Genomic DNA, 20,739 nt, shown 5'->3' with positions numbered 1-20,739 from the left:
TTATATTACGAATACGTGTGCCAAATATCTCGAAAAAATATTCAAAATTACAGCCGCAATCTTGGAACGCGTTTTGGCTACCTGTTGATCGCTACTGTATCACCTAAGTACTAAAGTTCTCAGTTGAACTAAAAAATTGTATTATTCAAAAGAAAAAATTGCACAAAAGGTATAAACAAGTTTTTAACCTGTATAAACAGGAGTTTTCTAGGTCGAGACAAATATGCAAAAATCTGACGCAGGAATGCTATGCTCAATATGTGCACTGTACTGAAACACCTATTAGCTTTAACATAAAAAAATTTTGGTCATTTGTTAACAATAAAAGGAAAAGCAGTTCTTTTCCAAATACACTTAAATATTTGGATAAGACTGGTTGTTCTGGGGAGGAAATATCGAACATGTTTGTTGATTATTTTTCAACAGTATACTCACATGATAATGTTAATATTCTCACTCATGAAATATCCACATCCAATAACCATATTACACACATTGATATTAAAATATCAGATATCTTTAGTAAACTCTCTTCTTTGGATGTTAACAAAGGGCCTGGACCAGATGGGCTACCTACCTTATTCTTAAAAAAATGCTCCTTTATTCTTTCAAGACCTCTGTACCACATTTTCAAGCTCTCCCTCCAAACTGGAATCTTCCCTGACTACTGGAAAGAGAGCTTTCTAAAGCCCATCTTTAAAACCGGGGACAAAACCTGTGTAACAAACTATCGTCCCATCAGTATAATCAGTGCAATCCCCAAGGTATTTGAAAGTCTGTTACGTGACATTCTAACCCCTGTATTTGAACCTCTACTAGTCCAACAACAGTTTGGGTTTAGACCACGAAAATCTACAGAATTAGATCTTCTTAGTCAGGTGGACTTCTTGCTGGACGCCTTGGAGAAGGGGTATCAAGTGGATACGATATACATTGACTTCTCCAAGGCATTCGACAGGGTGCCACACAATATTTTGTTGCATAAGTTAAAACTGATTGGGATTGATGAGCCTTTATTGTCATGGTTCCAAAGCTACTTATCTGATCGTAGATTGATTGTTAAAATTGGCACTTTTCTTTCTAAAATTATCCAAGTTCCATCAGGAGTGCCTCAAGGCTCTCACCTTGGGCCACTCTTGTTTAATATTTTCATAAACGACATAAATGAATGCTTGGCAATCAGTTTATTTTTGCTCTTTGCTGATGATCTAAAATTAAGCTGTGTGATTAAATCCCCACAGGATTGTGAAAAACTACAGTACGATTTAAATAACTTGCTAGAGTGGTGTAAAAGAAATGGCATGGAACTTAATCCAACTAAATGTAAAACTATGACTTTTTCCCGTTCCAGAAATGCTATTGTCTTTGACTACAATATTGGTCACTATAGTATCGAAAGAACTTCCCTTTTTAAGGACTTGGGGGTCACCCTTGATACAAACTTACAGCTTTCTCATCATCTGGAGAATGTTGTTAATAAGGCTTTTCAGATGCTTGGTTTTATTAGAAGATGCACCCAGGACTTCACAAATATTACAGCTTTTAAAACCCTCTACTGTGCCTTGATCCGTCCCCATCTTGAGTATGCCTCCTGTGTATGGTCTCCTTTTTATGGAGTGCATACTAATGCTCTTCAGTTAGTTGAACATAAATTTTTAAAGCAAATTGCATATAGACTTGGTATCTTGGGCAATTACAGTGATGCAGATATTCTTAATATCCTCAATATGGCACCTATCACTGCTCGTCATAAGAGAAGGGATCTCATCACTTTCTACAACATCCTACATGGAAAAACTGGAACTCCAGAGCTTCTTCAAAAAATTAATATTCATGTTCCACTAAGAACAACCAGGGCTACAGTTAGTTTCCATTACCCAATCCACCATAGAAACTATGGTCTTAACAACTTCCTCTTTAGAACTGCCAGACCAGCAAACCAGTATCTTAACATTGACCTTTTCCAAACTTATAGCAAGTTCCTGAGTCAGGTTTTAGTAAACATTGACTAAGACTTATTGTTCTGTAAAAATAATAATAATAATAATAAACTCAAAAGTGACTTGTCTGCTTTTGTCCGCCGACCACACTAATTAATGTCCTTAGGTATGATTGTTTGTGTAATTTGTATTAGTAACTTATTTATATTGATAATTTGTATTTTTTGTTCTCTTTATTTTATGTAATTTATATTTTAACCTAGGTATTGTTTTTTTTGTAAATGGTTGTAACCGTATATAAATAAATAAATAAATAAAATGTTTAAAGACTTACTTCATATCCTTCATAAAAATGATTGGGTGTTGACAAGGATTATTCAATAGCAGTTTTTCGAAGTACGTCGAACAGGCCGAGAGTACGACTTTGTGACATTTCAGCATTTCGTTCTCGCATGCTAGCGTTACGTCTACAAAATGTTCTGATGTGAGCAGCTTCGGAAACGCATTCTGTAGATTTGATTGATAACTGTTCCATCGAACGCAGAACTGTTGTGGGGGCGTGGTAACCATATTTGAATATCTTTCTGGATAGTCTTTAGTGTGGCATTTATGAAAAGAACTTGGTCTAAAAAATACAATTGTTTTCTACTGTCCCAAACCTAAAACAAACAAATGCAATCACAATCAGATTATTTTTTCTATGAATTTTGTCTATAAATCGTTGCATCAGAATAACAAGGTTCTATGCTTTTTCTTATGGGCATCTTTCAGTGAGTCAGTTTTTCGATTTCATTCTAACGCATTAAATTGTATGTGACAGAAAAAAACGCACGTCGGTGATTACATTTCATCGGTGACATTTATAACATTTATTCTAGTTGTCAATAGATGGCGCTATAATCGAAAAAAAAATTATTTACGAATTATATAATATATCTACGAATATAATCTGTACAATTTATAAGACTATACAAATCAAAGAAAACACCATTTTATAAATTCAATAAACACAATTGATTTGTTTTTATGCCAAATTGCAAATAAAATGTGACAACTGTCAGATTTAACTAAAATGTCATGTCACTAAAATGTATATTATCACGGACTTATCTTTTTTCTATCATTTGTGATGCACTGAAAAATGCTCATGAAAAGAAACATATCTGCAATTTTTGTCTAAACTGAGATTTTTATGTAACTTGGTTCTATTTTATGTTCTTCACCTTAATACGATACTAGCACCGACATCTATTAACAGGTGGCTGAAATACGTAAGTTACAAGGTTCTATCTGAGAGAATTTTAAATGTTTATAAGTTAACAACGTTCTAACTGAAATAAAAAAACAGTCAACTAAGTACACAAGGTTCTATCTGCAAGAACTAAAAGTGTTTATAAGTTAACAATAAGAAAAAATAAAAACCTTATCCTGTAAAAGGTATATTTAAAATCCCTAAAAAGGGCTGTATCACAACAAAACGTTTTCGGAATCAATATTCCATCATCAGTGTTATTACAGGTTTACATGCTTTAAGCCACCAAAATGTACGGGTAAAAACATAGTAACTATACCTTTTACAAGATAAGGTTTTTATTTTTTGTGATTTATGGTATACATCCAGTACAGGAATTTTTCCTTGTGATATTTTTAACAATAAGACTTTATTAAATAACTGGAAGTTTTTTTATTATATACTAATAGTTAAACATGGGTATATGTGGAAGATAAAACTTGATTAAATAAGTTTAATTCATTTCTCAAATCAGAAATTCTTTGTATTAACTATTAAAGTAACCTTTTACTGTTAATAACAATATATTAATTTTTTTTAAAATTTACATTGTTGAAACACACCAATGGCGATAATAGTAAAATAAATACATAACATAGAAACTTATTAACAGTCATAACTAAAAATGGCACTGTAGGCAGCTATTCTTTTTGTCATGATCATCTTTCAGTGCGTCACAGTTTTTCAATTTCTTTCTAACGCATTAAATTGTATGTGACAGAAAAAAGACACGTCCGTGATTACAGACATTTACAACATTTATTCTAGTTATTCTAGTTGTCGATAGATGGCGCCATAATAAAAAAAATAATTTTTTTTAATTAGATAATAATATTACAAATATAATCTGTATAATTTATAAGACTATACAAATAAAAGAAAATACCATTTTATAAATGCAAGAAATATATTTGATTTGTTTTTATTCCAAATTGAAAATAAAATGTGACAACTGTCAGATTTAACTAAAATGTCATGTTAGAATAAATGTCATAAATGTGTATTATCACGGACTTACCCTTTGTCCTATCATTTGTTACGCACTGAAAAATGCTCATGAAAAGGACAATAGAACTTCGTTATTCCAATGCAACGAAATGTCTAAAATTTAATGTCTGATAAAAAGTAGGTATAAAAAATAAAACAAAAGTAGATATTCACACGTCAACGTTTTTAAAACAGGACATTGTTTTATCGAATTGTGTTGTCTTTCGATTACTGAGAGTTGGATTTTAACACATCCATTGTTAAATCCTTTTTAGGTAAAATTCTAACTCAAACTCTTGCTGGTAAGAGAAAAAGATCTGCATTTTGTGAAATGTATGTAAGTATTACTAAAGGCAAAGCAAACCCCACCAAAACCACACTCACACTGGTTCTCTGGGTATTCTAGAAGTTCATGCATGTAATACAAGGCTGCTTTGTGATAAACTGAGGTGCAAATTCGTATTTTTTTAAAAATGTATAAACATTTCTTTGCAACACGAAAATGCAGCAGCTGCATAATACTCTGGTTAAATCGGAGAGTGCAGGAAGAGTCTATACCGGTTTCGAAGGTCTTTTCCCCTCATCAGTAGTCCCATATCCTCTTCTCTCCGATTTATCCACGTATCATACTTTGGGCCTTTCCGAATTGCAAAGAAAGAAATATCACGGATGAACTAGAGCCATCTGCCGAAAAACAAAATAAGTTATCGATCGAAGTAGCAGAGAAAACGACAATAAATATCGTCTCCATACCACCAGATTGACAACAGGTGGAATACTTTCTTTGGTTACACCTCCTGAGATTTTCAAAATTTATAAATCAAACAGGATGCCGAGGAAATTAAGATGAGAGAATTTAAAATAATTCACAACTCAACTGCTCAGTGTGGTAAAATTTCCAGCAAGAAAGATTACTTAATACTCCTACAAAAGAGTACATTAAGGAATATTTCTTGTTGGAACTTTTACCACACTGAGCAGTTGAGTTGTGAATTATTTTAAATTCTCTCATCTTAATTTCCTCGGCATCCTGTTTGATTTATAAATTTTGAAAATCTCAGGAGGTTGTAACCAAAGAAAGTACTCCACCTGTTGTCAATCTGGTGTCATGGAGACGATATTTATTGTCGTTTTCTGTACTACTTCGATTGATAACTTACTTCGTATTTTTTTATCCATCACTTTCCTCTTCGTTTCCTTCTCAGCATTGTCTTAGGATGTCTTCATGAGCAGTCGCAGCGGCGCAGTCTAAAGCCTCTTGCAAGATTCTTGCATCCCTATTTTCTCCCCAGGAACTGGAGATTCCCCCCCCCCAGGAATTAATTTAAGTATTCACTTCCCTAATTGTGTGGAATAAAGAGTTACATGCTCTTTACAAAAAGTTATCAACACTTCTATACTTATATTTAGAAGATAGGCCAGTAAGGCCTTAATTTAAAAAATGTCTATTTATTTATTTATTTATTTATTTATTTACGGGCCTTACCCATTATTACAGAATAATTTAAGAGCTAAAATATACATTAAACCTCAAAATAAATTATAAAAATATGTAAATATACTTAATTACAATCACAAAATGGTAACATTACACAGACATTATCACAGGTAATAAATTGACAAATATTATTTGGACACTTAACACTAAATCACCTAGCTACCCATAAATATACTTATAAATTTATAAATTAGTGTTCTTCCCCAAGCGTTAAATCCTTAATAAAGCACACAAAGCGACTTTGACTTATACTGAAATCAATGTTCGGAGATAAGTTATTGGCTGTCCTTACAGACCTTGAACTAAAACTATTAAACTTTACATTAGTTCTACATAAAGGTTGTTGAAACATGAGGTGAAATCTAGTATTCCTTGACGGCACTGCCAAACCAATACAGTACAGTAGATCTGGGCAATCAGCAATACCATTAAAAACTTTGTATAAATTCTGTAAGTCCCTACATTGCCTGCGAATCTGGAGAGGAGGGAGAGAAAATCTCGTGTGAAGTGAATCATAGTTGTAATGGTAGTTGTCAGGGGGATCCACACCAGCCTTAAAGGCCAAATACCGCAAAAATCTTCTTTGCACTTGTTCTAATTTGTGTACATGGCATGTATAGAGGGGATTCCAGACTCAAGTCAAGTCAAGTCATTTATTCATGTCAATATACAAAAGTACTTACATAAGTCGAAAAATAGTATACAACTTTGGTTCACAGATATAAAATACAAATATAAAAACACAAGATATAAAATACAAGTATAAAAACACAAGGCATAATATGAAATAATACACACATCAATTAAGACAGACACTTTCTGGGTTCCTAAGAATAAACAAAGTACAATTCAACAATTCACAACCCAGTTCCAAACATTAAAGTTAAAATTTAAAAATTCATCACTGCTGTAAAATGCTTGGCCTATGAGAAAATTCTTTAGTTGTTTTCTAAATTGTAAAGTTGGCAATTCAGTAATTTCAGTAGGCAACTTGTTGTAGAATGTTAAACCATGAGTTTGGTCCGTCTCTACTTCTTTGGAGCCTGGTGTAGGGCAGTATTAAGGCATGCTTATTTCTGGTTTCATATTGGTGTACATCCTCATGTCTTTGATGACAATCTATATTTTGTTTCACATGAACAAGACTCTCCAGAATAAATAGCGAAGGCAGAGTCAGTATGTGCAGTGCAACAAATGCTTGCCGACATTCTTTCTGATAGGACAGGCCAGCAATTATCCTTACTATTCTTCTCTGAATACGAAAGACATCTTTGGCTCCAGCACTGTGACCCCATGCCAAAATTGCATAGCTGATGTGTGAATGACACAGTGCAAAATAGGCCTGTTGTAAAGTGAACTGAGATACACACTCAGAAAGTCTTCTAATCAGAAAAGTTGTAGTTCCTAACTTAGCAACAAGGGACCGTGTATGAGCCTTCCAACATAATCCTGCATCCAAGTAAACTCCCAAAAATTTTATTTGTTTGTCTGCATCTCCGGATGGAAGCTGTCTTGTTGAAAAAATCAAAGACTGGGTTTTATTGATGTTTAGAAGCAACATATTTGCTGCAAACCATTGTTCTGCATTATCTTGTGCTTGCTTTGATGCCTCTATTGCTGCCCTACAATCCCAATCTTTGCAGGTAATAGTAGTATCATCAGCAAAAAGAGTAAATGAACTGGTAAGGTCCATCTGTGGAAGATCATTAATATAAATTAGAAACAAAAGTGGTCCCAATATTGAGCCTTGAGGTAATCCAATATTTATAGCTCTCTCTGCCGACCTCACTCTACCCACCTGCACACTCTGCTTTCTATCGGAGAGATAGCTGGAGATCATTGCAATGCTACTATCTCCAAACCCATATCTCTCCAATTTCCTGAGAAGCAGTTCATGTGAAACACAATCAAAAGCTTTGCTCAGGTCACAAAATGTAGCCGACAGATAGCAACTCTGCTCAAAAGCCTCTTGAATCTTCATCACTAAGTCCATGATGGCTTTTGTCGTATTTAGACCCCTCCTAAAACCAAACTGACTATTTGTGAACAAATTTTTGGATTCAAAGTACTTAATAATACCTTTGATATTATAGGAAGGAGTGATATTGGCCTATAATTGGATGGGTCGTCATTGTCACCCTTTTTATAGATCGGTACCACCACTGCTTTTTTGAGCAGATCAGGAAAGATGCTTTCCTTAAAGCAGTGATTTATAAGTGTTGTTAATGGACCAGCAATGAGATGTTTCACTCCTTTTATTATGTTAACCGAGAATCCAAAGTAGTCTCTACTTTTCTTGTTCACCATATTTGTTAAAATGTCTCTGGTTTCAACGAGAGAAACATCTTGGAAGAAAAATTCTTCCCCAAACATGGTGACATTAAAATCCAAGGGATTGAAAAAGGAGGGTTGAATCTGGGTTTGCAAGTTACAGGCGACATTAGTGAAGAAGTCATTAAATTCATTAGGTGTAATTTTTGTTTCTAACTTACTTTTAGACTTGTTTCTGTGTTCATTGATGATATCCCACATACACTTAACTGGATTGGATGCAGTTGAAATAAGGTTATCATTGGCCTTTTGTTTAGCAGATTTTATTGCTAATTTGTAATCTTTTTTGTGATTTGCTAATAGAGTTTTCTGAGCCAATGTAGGAAACTCATCATACTACTCCTTTAGTAAGTAGAGTGTTTCCCTCATGGACTTCAAATCATCGTTGAACCAGTTTATTAGTCGACTTTGATCTCTACGTTTTTTATAGGATTTTTCAGGAAAAGAGTGTAAGAAAGCCTTACTTAATTTATTATGAAATGCAAAGAATTTAGCTTCAGCAGACAAGTCAGAATCTTTTAGAAACTCCCATTTTAAACCTTCAACATATGAGAAAAAATAACATTTACCCTTTTGTGTAATTGGTCTAAAAACAGATCTAACAAGTGCTGGATCATTACCACTAGTAGGCACAAGAAAATCCAGAAGCTGGCCACAATGATCAGAGAGTGCAGTCTCAACAACCTCCAGATTACAGTCTAAAGAAGCATACTCCAATAGGGGTCTGACCAATAAACAATACAATAGGCGGATTGCCGAGAGATTTGTGAAATCTCTTGTAGATCTCTTGACAAAGCCAACCATTTTAAGAGCTCTAGAAACAATCTCTGCGATATGAAATCTGAAGGATAAAGCATTGTCAAATAAGACTCCAAGATCCTTAGTAGCTGACATATTGATCAAGATGGTGTTAGAAATTTCATAGGGAAAAGCCAAGGGGATACGCCTTTTAGAGAAATACATAGTGAGGCATTTTTTTGGGTTTAAATCCATGCAATTTCTTTCACACCAGTCCACAAGTCTGGACAAATCTGACTGCAAGTTGATACAATCAATGGTAGAAGAGACAGTTTTGAAGCATTTTAGGTCATCAGCAAAACATAGAAATTCGGAATATTGAAAGCAACTCTGGATGTCATTTATAAAGATGTTAAATAACAAGGGTCCCAAATGAGACCCTTGAGGCACACCAGAAGGTACTTTTATCTCCTTAGATTTAAAGCCTTTGACCTTTACTATTTGAGATCTATCAGACAAATAGCTGCCGATCCAGCTCAACAAACTACCACCCAAACCTGCTGTCCTCAGCTTATCCAATAAAATTGTATGATTTACCCTGTCAAATGCCTTAGAAAAGTCAGTGTATATACTCATGTATATATGTCATGTGATAAATAAGAAATACTTAATAAAAAAAAAAGATATAGACAATGAACTAATTGAAGGCTTTCAGATGAGCCCTGATGAAGAAAAGCGATCCCTCCAAAGGATTGACCTTTGGGGAAAAACCTTTATCGCTAAAGGTATCTCAAAATGGATGAAATACTGCAATATCTATTAAAAGTCTTGATTTTAACCAATTTAAGAGACAAATTAAAAATTATCTTCTGATGGGTGCTTTCTACTCATTTGAGGAGTACTTCAGATCTAAATTTTGTTTTGTCCTGTAATTTAATTAGTGTTTAGTTTTTAAATTTTAGTAATAGGTTTTTTTTACTGAAGTACTGTCAACTTTTAATGTAATTTTAGACAATTTTAATTATTGCTGACCTGTAAAAGTACATTTGTACATTATTACCAATAAATACTCTACTCTACTCTAATGTCTAAAATAATGTAAGAAAGCGATATCAGAATTGAAGATAAAATAAATAAAATATCAAATGATCTAATCAGTCTACAACTAGAAAATGAACAAATTTAAAAAAATTAAAAATTTGGAGAAGTGAATTCACAACAGAAAATAATTGAAAAGGTGGAAAATTAAATATGGAAAAGAAATATAATTGATGGAATAGAAGAAAACAACAAAAAAAATCTTCTACAGGACAAAGTAACAGAAATAGCTAATAGAATAAACCTGAAAATTAATGTAGATGAAAATATAATAGAAATATAGAAAATTGGAAACCAGCAAAACTCAAGGAACACATCTGTCAAAAAATTAAAGGACACGAACATATTTATAAATGAAGACTTCTCAAAAGAAATATTAGATCAAAGAAGACATCTATCACAATACCTGAAAGAAGCGAGAGAGATAAAGGACAAACCTCTTTTACCTATTGTTACTAGTAACAACAGATTAAAAATTGAGGAGGAATGGTATATTCCAGAAATATTAGGATAGAAAATGAACTAACAACAGAGACCCAACAACAAATTATATTAAATAGGAAATAGTGAACAGACAGTGAAAGACCTCCAGAATCAGAATATATGAAGAATAAACTCTCAAAAATAACTAAAAAAATATTATATAAAGGATGCAGATCCAAAAAAACATATAACACAAGGATCAGCTGACTCAAAACAGTCAAACAATCCAATTCTTTGCAATCAAAGATATACTTTCACAGCAGTGGAAAGAGGAGCCAGAATCTAGAAACGACGATAAAAAGAACTAAAGGTAATAAATTGAGCAGAACTGAATCCACATACACAACAGAGACTATACTCAAAAAACGAAATAGTTGGCAGGAAATTGTTGCATAAAATAAATGTTACTTATGGCTTACTAAAATAATAGTATAATCATAGAATTATAGAAAGATACACATAAAATTATAGTATAATTTTACACGCCACGGAAATTGCTCCTCTTTCTCCTCAAATTGCATAATATAATCCACGAACTTCGAAATGGATCACTGACAACTATTTCGTTCTCTGACTATAGTAATAGAGAAAATAATAGGAACACCAGGTATCAAATTAGATAATATAATATGGTATAGCAAGATAAATGTAAGGAAACTAAATACAGTGGACTCTCTCTATAACGAACACGGATATTACGAGGTTTCGCTTATAACAAGATACATTAGGTGTCCCGTGAAATTCCAATTGAACTATAATCCTCTATAACGAGGAATATTTGGTTATAACGAGAAAAAACGAAACCGAAGAACATGTTTTTTACCTGGTTTTAGGGCAGTAATGGCTATAAATTCCCAACATCTGCGTTATTATCTAAGCAAGTGCTGTAATATTCTTCGTCTCCTGCAATAAACTTCATCCTGTGTATCGACCGATATTGAATATTGTAGGAAATTTACAATTTACGATGGCGAGGTCTCATTGTTCACCATCGACATCTAATAAACTATGTAAGAGACATCAACACATTTCAATATTATTGTTGTCCGATACAACGAGATCCGCTTATAACGAGGTAATTAGGCCACCATTTCAGTTCTCGTTATAGAGGGAGTCTACTGTATAAACAAGGTAAAGGACATGTACCAAAATAAAATAAATAAGACACTAGAAAAATACAAAAAGGTTAAAAAAGGGCTCACTAGATGAAAAATGGAAAAAACTAAAGGAATTAATATGGTACATTCCATGTCAAATCACTCAGGCAAAAAATTTTGGATCTCCGATTTGAAAATTGGTATATAGCTTCTGCGGGACGTAGAAATAAGATATTTAAGGTCAAAAAATCTTCTTTTTTTCTCAAAATGTTATTTTATGCGATTTTACAGTGATTTGGTGTTTATTTAAACACATTTGCATTTTCTGTCGTAAAGTATCAATGAAAAACATAATATTTTAATAGAAAGGACTCAAAAATGTCATTATATGGCATTATAACAAGTTATTTTGAATCAAAACAAGTTTTTGATCAAATTTTATAGCGTAAAAAACTCCAATTCCTCCATTCCCAAAATACATCATCATCGATTTGGCTAAAAATTTGCCCACAGATAGCCAAAAGATATGACTTTAAGTGGTTAGAAGGATTTGAATTATATTACAATACCAAAAAAGTTACATGCAGTAATATCAGACTCAAAGGTATATATTAGTCCAGTCGGGATAGCATTTGACCTTGAATGCCGAGCTGCCCAAAATTTTATTTTTCTGATCTTTAGGGGAGTATAGTAGCCTAAATTTAAAATCACGAATGAATTCCTCCGTTACGTTAGCCGCCATCTTGATTTTAAAGAACCTGTTTTGCTCAATATCTCCGCCATTTTTAACTTTTCGACAAAAATGGTAGGAACTGAAATTGTTCCAAATAAATCGTATGTACAATTATTATAATTTCTTTTTAACAATTTTTGTCGTGAGGTCGATATTTTCGAGTTAATTGTACTTACAGTAGACGGCTATATTTTTTACTATAATATTGCATGTAACTTTTTTGGTATTGTAATATAATTCACACCCTTCTCACCACTTAAAGTCCTATGTTTTGTCTATCTGTGGGCAAATTTTCAGCCAAATCGCTTATGATGTATTTTGGGAATGGAGAAAAATGTAAAAAACGGTATTTTAACGTTTTCTACACTATAAAATTTGATCAAAAGCTTGTTTTGAATCAAAGTAACTTGTTATAATGCCATATAATGACATTTTTGAGTCACTTCTATTAAAATATTATGTTTTCCATTCATACTTTACGATAGAAAATGTAAATTTGTATAAATAAACACCAAATCACTGTAAAATCGCATAAAATAACATTTTGAGAAAAAAAGAAGAAGAAGATTTTTTGACCTTAAATATCTTATTTTTACGTCCCGCAGAAGCTATATACCAATTTTCAGACAAATCGGAGGTCCAAAATTTTTTTTGCTCCAAAATTGAGTGATTTGAAATGGAATGGCCCATATACTAATCAGCTAAAAAATCCTGTGGAATTAAGAATACAATAATGAAAATCCAAAAATAAACCAGATGGTGGACAAACCCAGTAAAAGTGGCTATCACTGATGAAATTTCACACAGACTATTTAAGAGGCAGATTGTGATGTCAACTATAAATAATATATTGGATAACAGAGGTGAGCAATGACCATCCGTGGAACTTCAGATGTACTACCATAGAATCCGAAAAACGATTACCAACTTTAACTCTTTGAGTGTGACCAGAAAGTTAAGTTTTAAACCAACAATCCATTTGAAAATGAAAACCAGATGCCACTATTCTTTTAAGCAGCATTTGATGATTTACTCTATTAAATGCCTTCGAAAAATCTGTGAATATGGTATCTATTTGTTTTCTATTAACCATGTATAGTCCGTCTGCTATAACTTTTTCCATGCGGTACGATTCATTTTCAATCAAATTAAGTGAAAACATAAATTGAAACGAACGTCGATGTGTATATACATTTTGTATACTGTATACTATATACTACACACATCGGCGTACGTTTCACTTTCTGTTTTGACTTAATTTGATTGAAAATGAATTGTACCGCATGGAAAAAGTTATAGCGGACGGACTATATATACCTGATAATATCTGATTGATAGGTAACCAGATTAGAAACTACAGATGTATTCTTACTATAAAGATCATGTTATTCCAGAAGATTCTTACACATCCATGATAATTGTTTACTTAACTAATAGTCAAATAACTTAAGTAGGTATCCCTGATTGTATACAAATTTTGATAGTTCTCAATGCTCTCTTTGGCACCATTTTTGAAAATAGGTACAATAAAGCTCTTGTTCCAGGCATTAAGAAAGATACATGTTTTTAATAATCTATTAACCTTCCGTGACTAACATTGGGTCTGTGAGACCAACCAGTTAGAGTTTTTACAATTATATCCAAATCGTTCATTATGAATCTTCGCCGCCATCAATAGCTAATAAAGCTCTTGTTCCAGGCATTAAGAAAGATACATGTTTTTAATAATCTATTAACCTTCCGTGACTAACATTGGGTCTGTGAGAGCAACCAGTTACGAGTTTTTACAATTATATCCAAATCGTTCATTATGAATCTTCGCCGCCATCAATAGCTGCCTGATTTAGATGCCTGTTTTTAGTGTTGAAGTTTGAGTCTTCAGTGTCAACTAATTATGGCAATTATCGGCAAATCTTGTCTCAGAGACCCATGTTGGACCCATGATCTACTCGAAAAAATATTTAGATTAACGAAAGCCGTCCAAACAAGTGCTGATAATTTAGTAACCCAATTGCCAGGAGTAAAAAGTGAACCTAAGTACAAGAAAACATCAATGGAAATATTGAGGTTGTTTTTGACAAATCAGATGTTATGTGATTGCTTTATTTTCTTTGGTACTTTGCTAATGTTAAAGAGGTTTAATAATTTAAAAATAGGTATCATTTGTTTAATTTTACTCCTTCAGGGAGTAAACACAGTCCTAAGCTTGAAAGTGTGTCAATGGAAACATTGAAACATTGAAAGTGTGTCAATGGAAACATTTTTTTATGTCAGTCTCTGAAACCCGATGTTAGCTTTAATGTTCAGAAAACATATCTTAGTTGAGGAAGGTTAAGAAGAAACAAGGACACCACTATTGAACATACACACTATTTAAGAAAAATATTAGATAGTCCATCTAGGACCAATGATAACTTATTAGGAAGTTTATGAAGTTTATTAAATATTTCAGTTCTAGATATTTCACTGCCGGGCCTTGATTTTTGTTCCTTCGCTTCGTTATCAAACGTATTCGCTTCGTATCTGTTTAGTATACGAAGCGACTACGTTCGATAATGAAGCGAAGGGTCAAAAATTGAGGCCCAGGTGATTATTACTGACATTTTTATCCGCAACTTTAAAGTCAACTGTATCTTATTTTTTATTTATTTTTATTTATTAAATAAACGGGATCACCCCATTACAGCATTATAACATTATATTTTTAATCTAATTTATCTTATAACTACACTTTAAAATATAATACTGAGAAATAATTCTAGAGTTTACTATAAATCATGGTTTTAAATTGATTTAAACTTAAATTAAAAGGATCTATATCACAGTGACTATTTAAAAACCTTAAGGCCCTATCAAATGGATTATTGCAGGCATAATTGGTAGTATGAAAGTTTATATGAAAAAGTTCAAAAGATCTTAGTCTATGCTGTGGAATATTGAAGCTAATTTTACTTAAAAGTTCTGGACATTGAATTAAAATATTTAATCTTATATATAAAAATCTATTGCTGTGCGTTAGTCTCGCTAAAACTCGAGAATGTGTGGACCGATTTGGCTAATTTTGATGTTGAATTATTTGTGGAAGTTCAGGGAAGGTTTATACGGTTTTATATTGTCATTTTAGTAGCCACCAAAATTTTTACAGCTATATGTATAAAATGCTCTTTTTGCAGTGTTTGTTGCCATACTCCTCCGAAACGACTTGACCGATTTTTATGAAAGTTTGCAAGTGTACTCGACCGGACCGAGAGTGGGTCGTTATCTATATTTCATACCCGTGCGTCTTAAGGGGGCTTGCCACCCTTATATTTATTTCTATTTTTTCAGACAAACTCTTTTTTTTATTTGCATATGATGTGGAACGTAAAGATACATACAACCCTAAATTTTCACTTTTCTATCACTAACCGTTATTTTTTAATGGCCATTTAAATATTTTACATCTATATAAACAAAAGAAAGTCGTTATAGTTACCAACACATAACTCAAGAACGACTGAATAGATTTTTATGAAATTTTCCACGTGTATTTGACCGGACCGAGAATAGGTTGTTATGTATTTTTCATATCCGTACGTCGTAACGGGGGCTGTCCCCCTAAAATATTTTTTTATTTTTTTGATCAATCTGTTTTTTCTTAATTTTATGTGATGTGGAAGGCAAAGGTAAATACAACCCTAAATTTTCACTTTTCTATCTTCGACCGTTATTTTTTAATAGCCATCTAAAGTTTTGCATCTTATATATAAAAATCTATTGCTGTGCGTTAGTCTCGCTAAAACTCGAGAATGTGTGGACCGATTTGGCTAATTTTGATGTTGAATTATTTGTGGAAGTTCAGGGAAGGTTTATACGGTTTTATATTGTCATTTTAGTAGCCACCAAAATTTTTACAGCTATATGTATAAAATGCTCTTTTTGCAGTGTTTGTTGCCATACTCCTCCGAAACGACTTGACCGATTTTTATGAAAGTTTGCAAGTGTACTCGACCGGACCGGGAGTAGGTTTATGTCTATATTTTATACCTCTACGTCATAAGAGGGTTGCGTGTGACGTCATAACTCTCGCAATAAGGACGTGAAAAATACGAAATTAATTCGGTGTACTCCTTGCTGAATTCCGAACAGAACCTTACTAAATTTTTTTTCTAGCTCAATCGGTGTCCAAAACACAATATCTTAAGCCTTAGAAATATTCTGAGGACAGAAGAAGAACGAGCAACAAATTTCATCGAAGAAAAGTGCAACTGTTTAACTTTTGGACTTAATTTGGGCAAAATATGAATTTCTTAATTTTTCGAAACTTTCAAAAAATATCTCTACCGAACTTTTCTGACGAACGTAAAGCAGAAGAAAAGTTCTGAGCACACGAAAAGAACAAGCAGCAAATTATAAAGTTTTATTTAATTTTAATTAATTTTGTTTCATTTTATTAAATTTTAATTATTTTTATTAGATTCTATTATTTTTTTTTAATTTTATTATTTTTTTAAATTTATTTATTATTTTTATTTAAGTTTATTCAGTTTTATTTATTTTTATTAACTTTTATTCAATTTTATGAAATTTTGTTTCATTTTATTTAATGATATTTAATTTTAATTTTATTTTATTTTTCAACACCTATATAGTTGGACAACCCCGAACCCAATTATAAATACAGGGTTGTTTTGAATGTAAATAAAATAAAGCTGTTATATTCTTTATAAGAAAAACAAATTTAAGATTGCAACTATTGCACTGCAAACTTTTTCTAACTAAATTTTATTACTTCAAACATTATGTGTAATTCATTAAAAATAATAATAAAAACTCATTCACATCGAGCATTTTTTGTTTATTAATTACGAATTCCTTTTGTTTATTTTAAGTTTATTGTTTACAAAAGTTTGTTCTTATCTATTGAGGCAGTACGAAGTCTGCCGGGTCAGCTAGTAATTTATAAATAAATACATAATCAAACTGAATTCGTCTGTTATAAAGTGTTGTTAGATTTAATCTATCTAAAATTACTTTTTTGTCTATATTTGCAACTGGAATTCCCATTTTGTAACCGCAATACCTAAGAAACTTATTCTGAACTTTCTCAATGGAATTGATATACTGGTCATACATAGGAGACCAGACTAGCGTGCCATATTCTAATTGAGAGTGTACAAGAGAACAATACACAACTTTCGTTACATCAATTGGGAACTCACTACAGTTTCTTAATGTAAATCCAAGAAGTTTAAGACCTTTCAATGTAATCTGTGAAATATGGTCATTGAAATTAATGCTTTCATTAAAAGTGATGCCCAGGTCTCTAACTTGATTTTTATATCTTAAGTTAACATTATTCATAAGATAGTTTGAGTCATATTGTTTATTCCCCCTAAAAAACTGATATAATAGCATTTATCAATATTTAATGTAAGATTATTCGGTATACTCCAGTCCCATAACCTGTCAATATTCTTTTGCAATATATGTATGTCAGCTACATATTTTATACATCTATATAACTTTAAGTCATCTGCAAAAAGTAAAACTGATGATTCAAGATTATCAGAAATATCATTTATAAATAGATTAAATAGTAATGGTGAACAGTGGCCTCCTTGGGGGACACCTGATAAAACCTCAAATGATTCAGATAGGAAATTAAATAGTTTCACTCTTTGTTTTCGATCCTTTAAAAAACTTGATATCCATTCTATAGCCTCCTTAGTAAATCCTAAATTTAGGAGTTTTCCAAGTAAAATGTCGAAATTAACTCTGTCAAATGCCTTGGAGTAGTCAGTGTAAACTGAGTCTACTTGTTCCTTCCTCTCCAATGCCTCCAACAGTCCAACAGATCCATTTCATACACTGCCAAGTTAGTAATAGTGGATTTCCCAGCTGCAAACCCATGCTGAACTACAGATCATAATTCTTTAGATTGCCAATATAGTTGATTGTATATACTATTTTATCGAATAACTTTGGTATTGCTGATTGCTAGAGATACTACGATAATTTTTTACATTATTTTTGTCACAAGCTTTAAAAATAGGTGATACATAGCTTTCTTTCCATCTAGCAGGGAAGGAACATGTGAGCAAAGATAAATTAAAAAGTAGATATATTGGTTTGGATATTGTAAATGAACAATGTTTCAAGAAATAATTTGGAATATTATCTGGTCCCGTTGAAAAAGAGTTTCTGAGTTGACATATACCATCATAAATATCAGAGATTTTAATAGTATACAAAGAAATATCTGTACTTGAACATGAGTTCACTCTTGATTGTCAACATAAACCATCTGAAAAATTTCCTTAGGGGGTAGGTGCAAAATCTTGGTCGAATGCTATTTAACTGTATTCATTTATTTTATAACAGTAGCGGTTTTATACATTATTGTTTTAAAAGAATATTACATACTTTTACTCCATTTATTACCAATTTCTTTCTTGTCTTATATAATTTTACAATGTAGTATTAGAGAAATAACCTAAATTTATATATTTTTGATAAATACTAAATTTAACAGTATGTAGTAAGTATGTAAGGGTAGGAAGGAACATTACTCACAGGTTTTTACAGAAATTAATACAAGTAAATATATTTTACATTTTACTTAATTTTCCCTATATTATAATACCCATGTAAAAATCTTTTTGTGTAAGTAATTTATATGATAAAATATTGCTATAAATAATATAATTATATAATAATATAATGTTTAATTCACAAATTTAACTGTGACATTACAATAAATGCAAAAAAATTGCCTGAAAATAAAAATGGACAAGTCACTGCTTCATATTTTATAATTGAAACATTCACTTTCAAATTTCAATGAAAAAAAAAATGAAAAAATTACAAATTATGATTAAAGATTTTGTAAATTGTGTATTTATCAATAAAAATTTATAGCATTCCAGGAATACAAATGTCAAATTATGATTTTGACTAAAACCTTTCCAATTTAGCTAAGGAGGATTTTTTTAAATATTAGCTATATAGGTATGTCTTAAAATTATTTTAAAAGTGAATAATATAGTAATAATAATCAATAATGGGTTAAATATATCGTTGAATAGAACCATAATTATCATTCTTAGCATGGGGTGCAGTATCTACTTATCAAGATAAAGATTGCACAAAATGAGATATCAAAAAAAAACATCCTATATCTGGATATTTTTTTTTTCAAAACATAACCTCTTAGATAGATGGTGGAATAGATTTACAAAAACTAGACAAGTTTTAAATAATTTGTTTGCTCGGCATACGTGAAGCCGCGCATCAACACAAAAATAAACATTAATTAGTTAAAATTAGCTCGAGCACATCATTTCAACAAAATAAGTTTAACAAAACAAGCTCAAAAGATTACACATAATTATGAATCAGAGATAGTATAGCGTTTAAAAATAACGATTATTAAAATAAACATTATATAAAAGCACGCCTCGCCATTTTGGTTAACCCTTAAATAATGGCACGAAAAAATATTACAACAAAAACAATAACAGCAATAACAATCCATTACTTTACAATTTCTACATACAGCGGTTGAATATTATTACCTGGATATTCGCAGAGAATTTTATAAACACTCAGACACTCGAAAAAAAATCTTAAAGATCGATAAAAACTTTTAATGCAAAATGTATCACTTAAATAATTATATTGCTTATCAGAACTCATCTAAGACTCGAGTCTACTGTAAAGTGGGCCTAAGAACGTATGTTAGAAGCATGTAAGGAATGAAACGTACGTCCTAGCTTGATACAGCGTTATACAATATTTACTTGCTCTCACAGGGGGTGTAGAAATGATTTTAAAATATAAACAACACGGTTTTAATCATATTTTGCAGGACAGAAGAATTAAGTACTCACCGATTTTTGTGTAAAACGTATTAAATTGTATAAAAACGGATCCAAACACAATTTTTGCTTAAATAAAAACTTTCTAAGGATTGAAAACACGATATTTATTTATAGATTTTCATTGCCGCCATTTGCAATCTGCCGGCTTGATACAGTCTGGAGGATAGACGTTCATAAAAACCAACCTAAAAATAAGTAAAAAAACGTTTTCTTCTTTGTTGCCTGAATAAAACGGAACGTAAATCTTTTGTTTATTGTACAAATTAATAAAACAAAAAGTATCAAGTGAGAATTTGAAGGTTACGCTTAAAATCTTGTAAATTTAATATCGCCTTTATTTGAAATATGAATGTTTGTCTAGAGTGTACTGTAAACAATTGGTTTAGGGGTGGCAACGGGAAATTTACATAAAATTAGGGTGTGCGTCATAAAAGTAATTGAAAATTCTCGAGCTATTCCTGCTTTATTATAACTGCAAAATATACAATTTTTCGTCTGAGACTTTACAAACGAAAAATATTTATTAATAATTAAAAAACGAACAAATTGATGTGTACTGCAAAAATAGGTTTTTCTTAATAAATATAAAGTGTGTATATTAAACGGGAAAGATTGATATTCTTTTTCGTCTCATAAACAATTAATGGTCAATAATTTAAAAATAAGCTCCCCTAATCCTAT

At 31.7% G+C, this 20,739-nt stretch overlaps 1 protein-coding gene across 2 annotated transcripts in view; it reads right to left on the bottom strand.

Annotated features, from left to right (window-relative positions):
• Nucleotides 1–20,253, bottom strand: part of LOC114326836 (protein abrupt) — a 45,707-nt gene extending 25,454 nt beyond the window's left edge. The window contains exons 1-2 of one of the 2 annotated variants that reach the window (XM_028275296.2): nucleotides 20,068–20,253; nucleotides 2,275–2,599 (exon numbers count right to left, since the gene is read on the bottom strand). In XM_028275296.2, the coding sequence (XP_028131097.1) occupies nucleotides 2,275–2,510 (236 nt within the window). In that variant the 5' untranslated portion in view covers nucleotides 2,511–2,599; nucleotides 20,068–20,253. Of the gene's footprint in view, nucleotides 1–2,274; nucleotides 2,600–19,752; nucleotides 19,861–20,067 lie in introns of those variants that run through there. The other variant, XM_028275295.2, reaches the window with a different exon arrangement.
• Nucleotides 20,254–20,739: the final 486 nt, after the last annotated feature.

This window comes from Diabrotica virgifera, chromosome 3 (assembly GCF_917563875.1).
Source record: "Diabrotica virgifera virgifera chromosome 3, PGI_DIABVI_V3a".
Taxonomy (NCBI): Eukaryota; Metazoa; Arthropoda; class Insecta; order Coleoptera; family Chrysomelidae; genus Diabrotica; species Diabrotica virgifera.
Note: the sequence above shows the minus strand (reverse complement) of the source record. Positions and strands in the feature narration are given on the sequence as shown.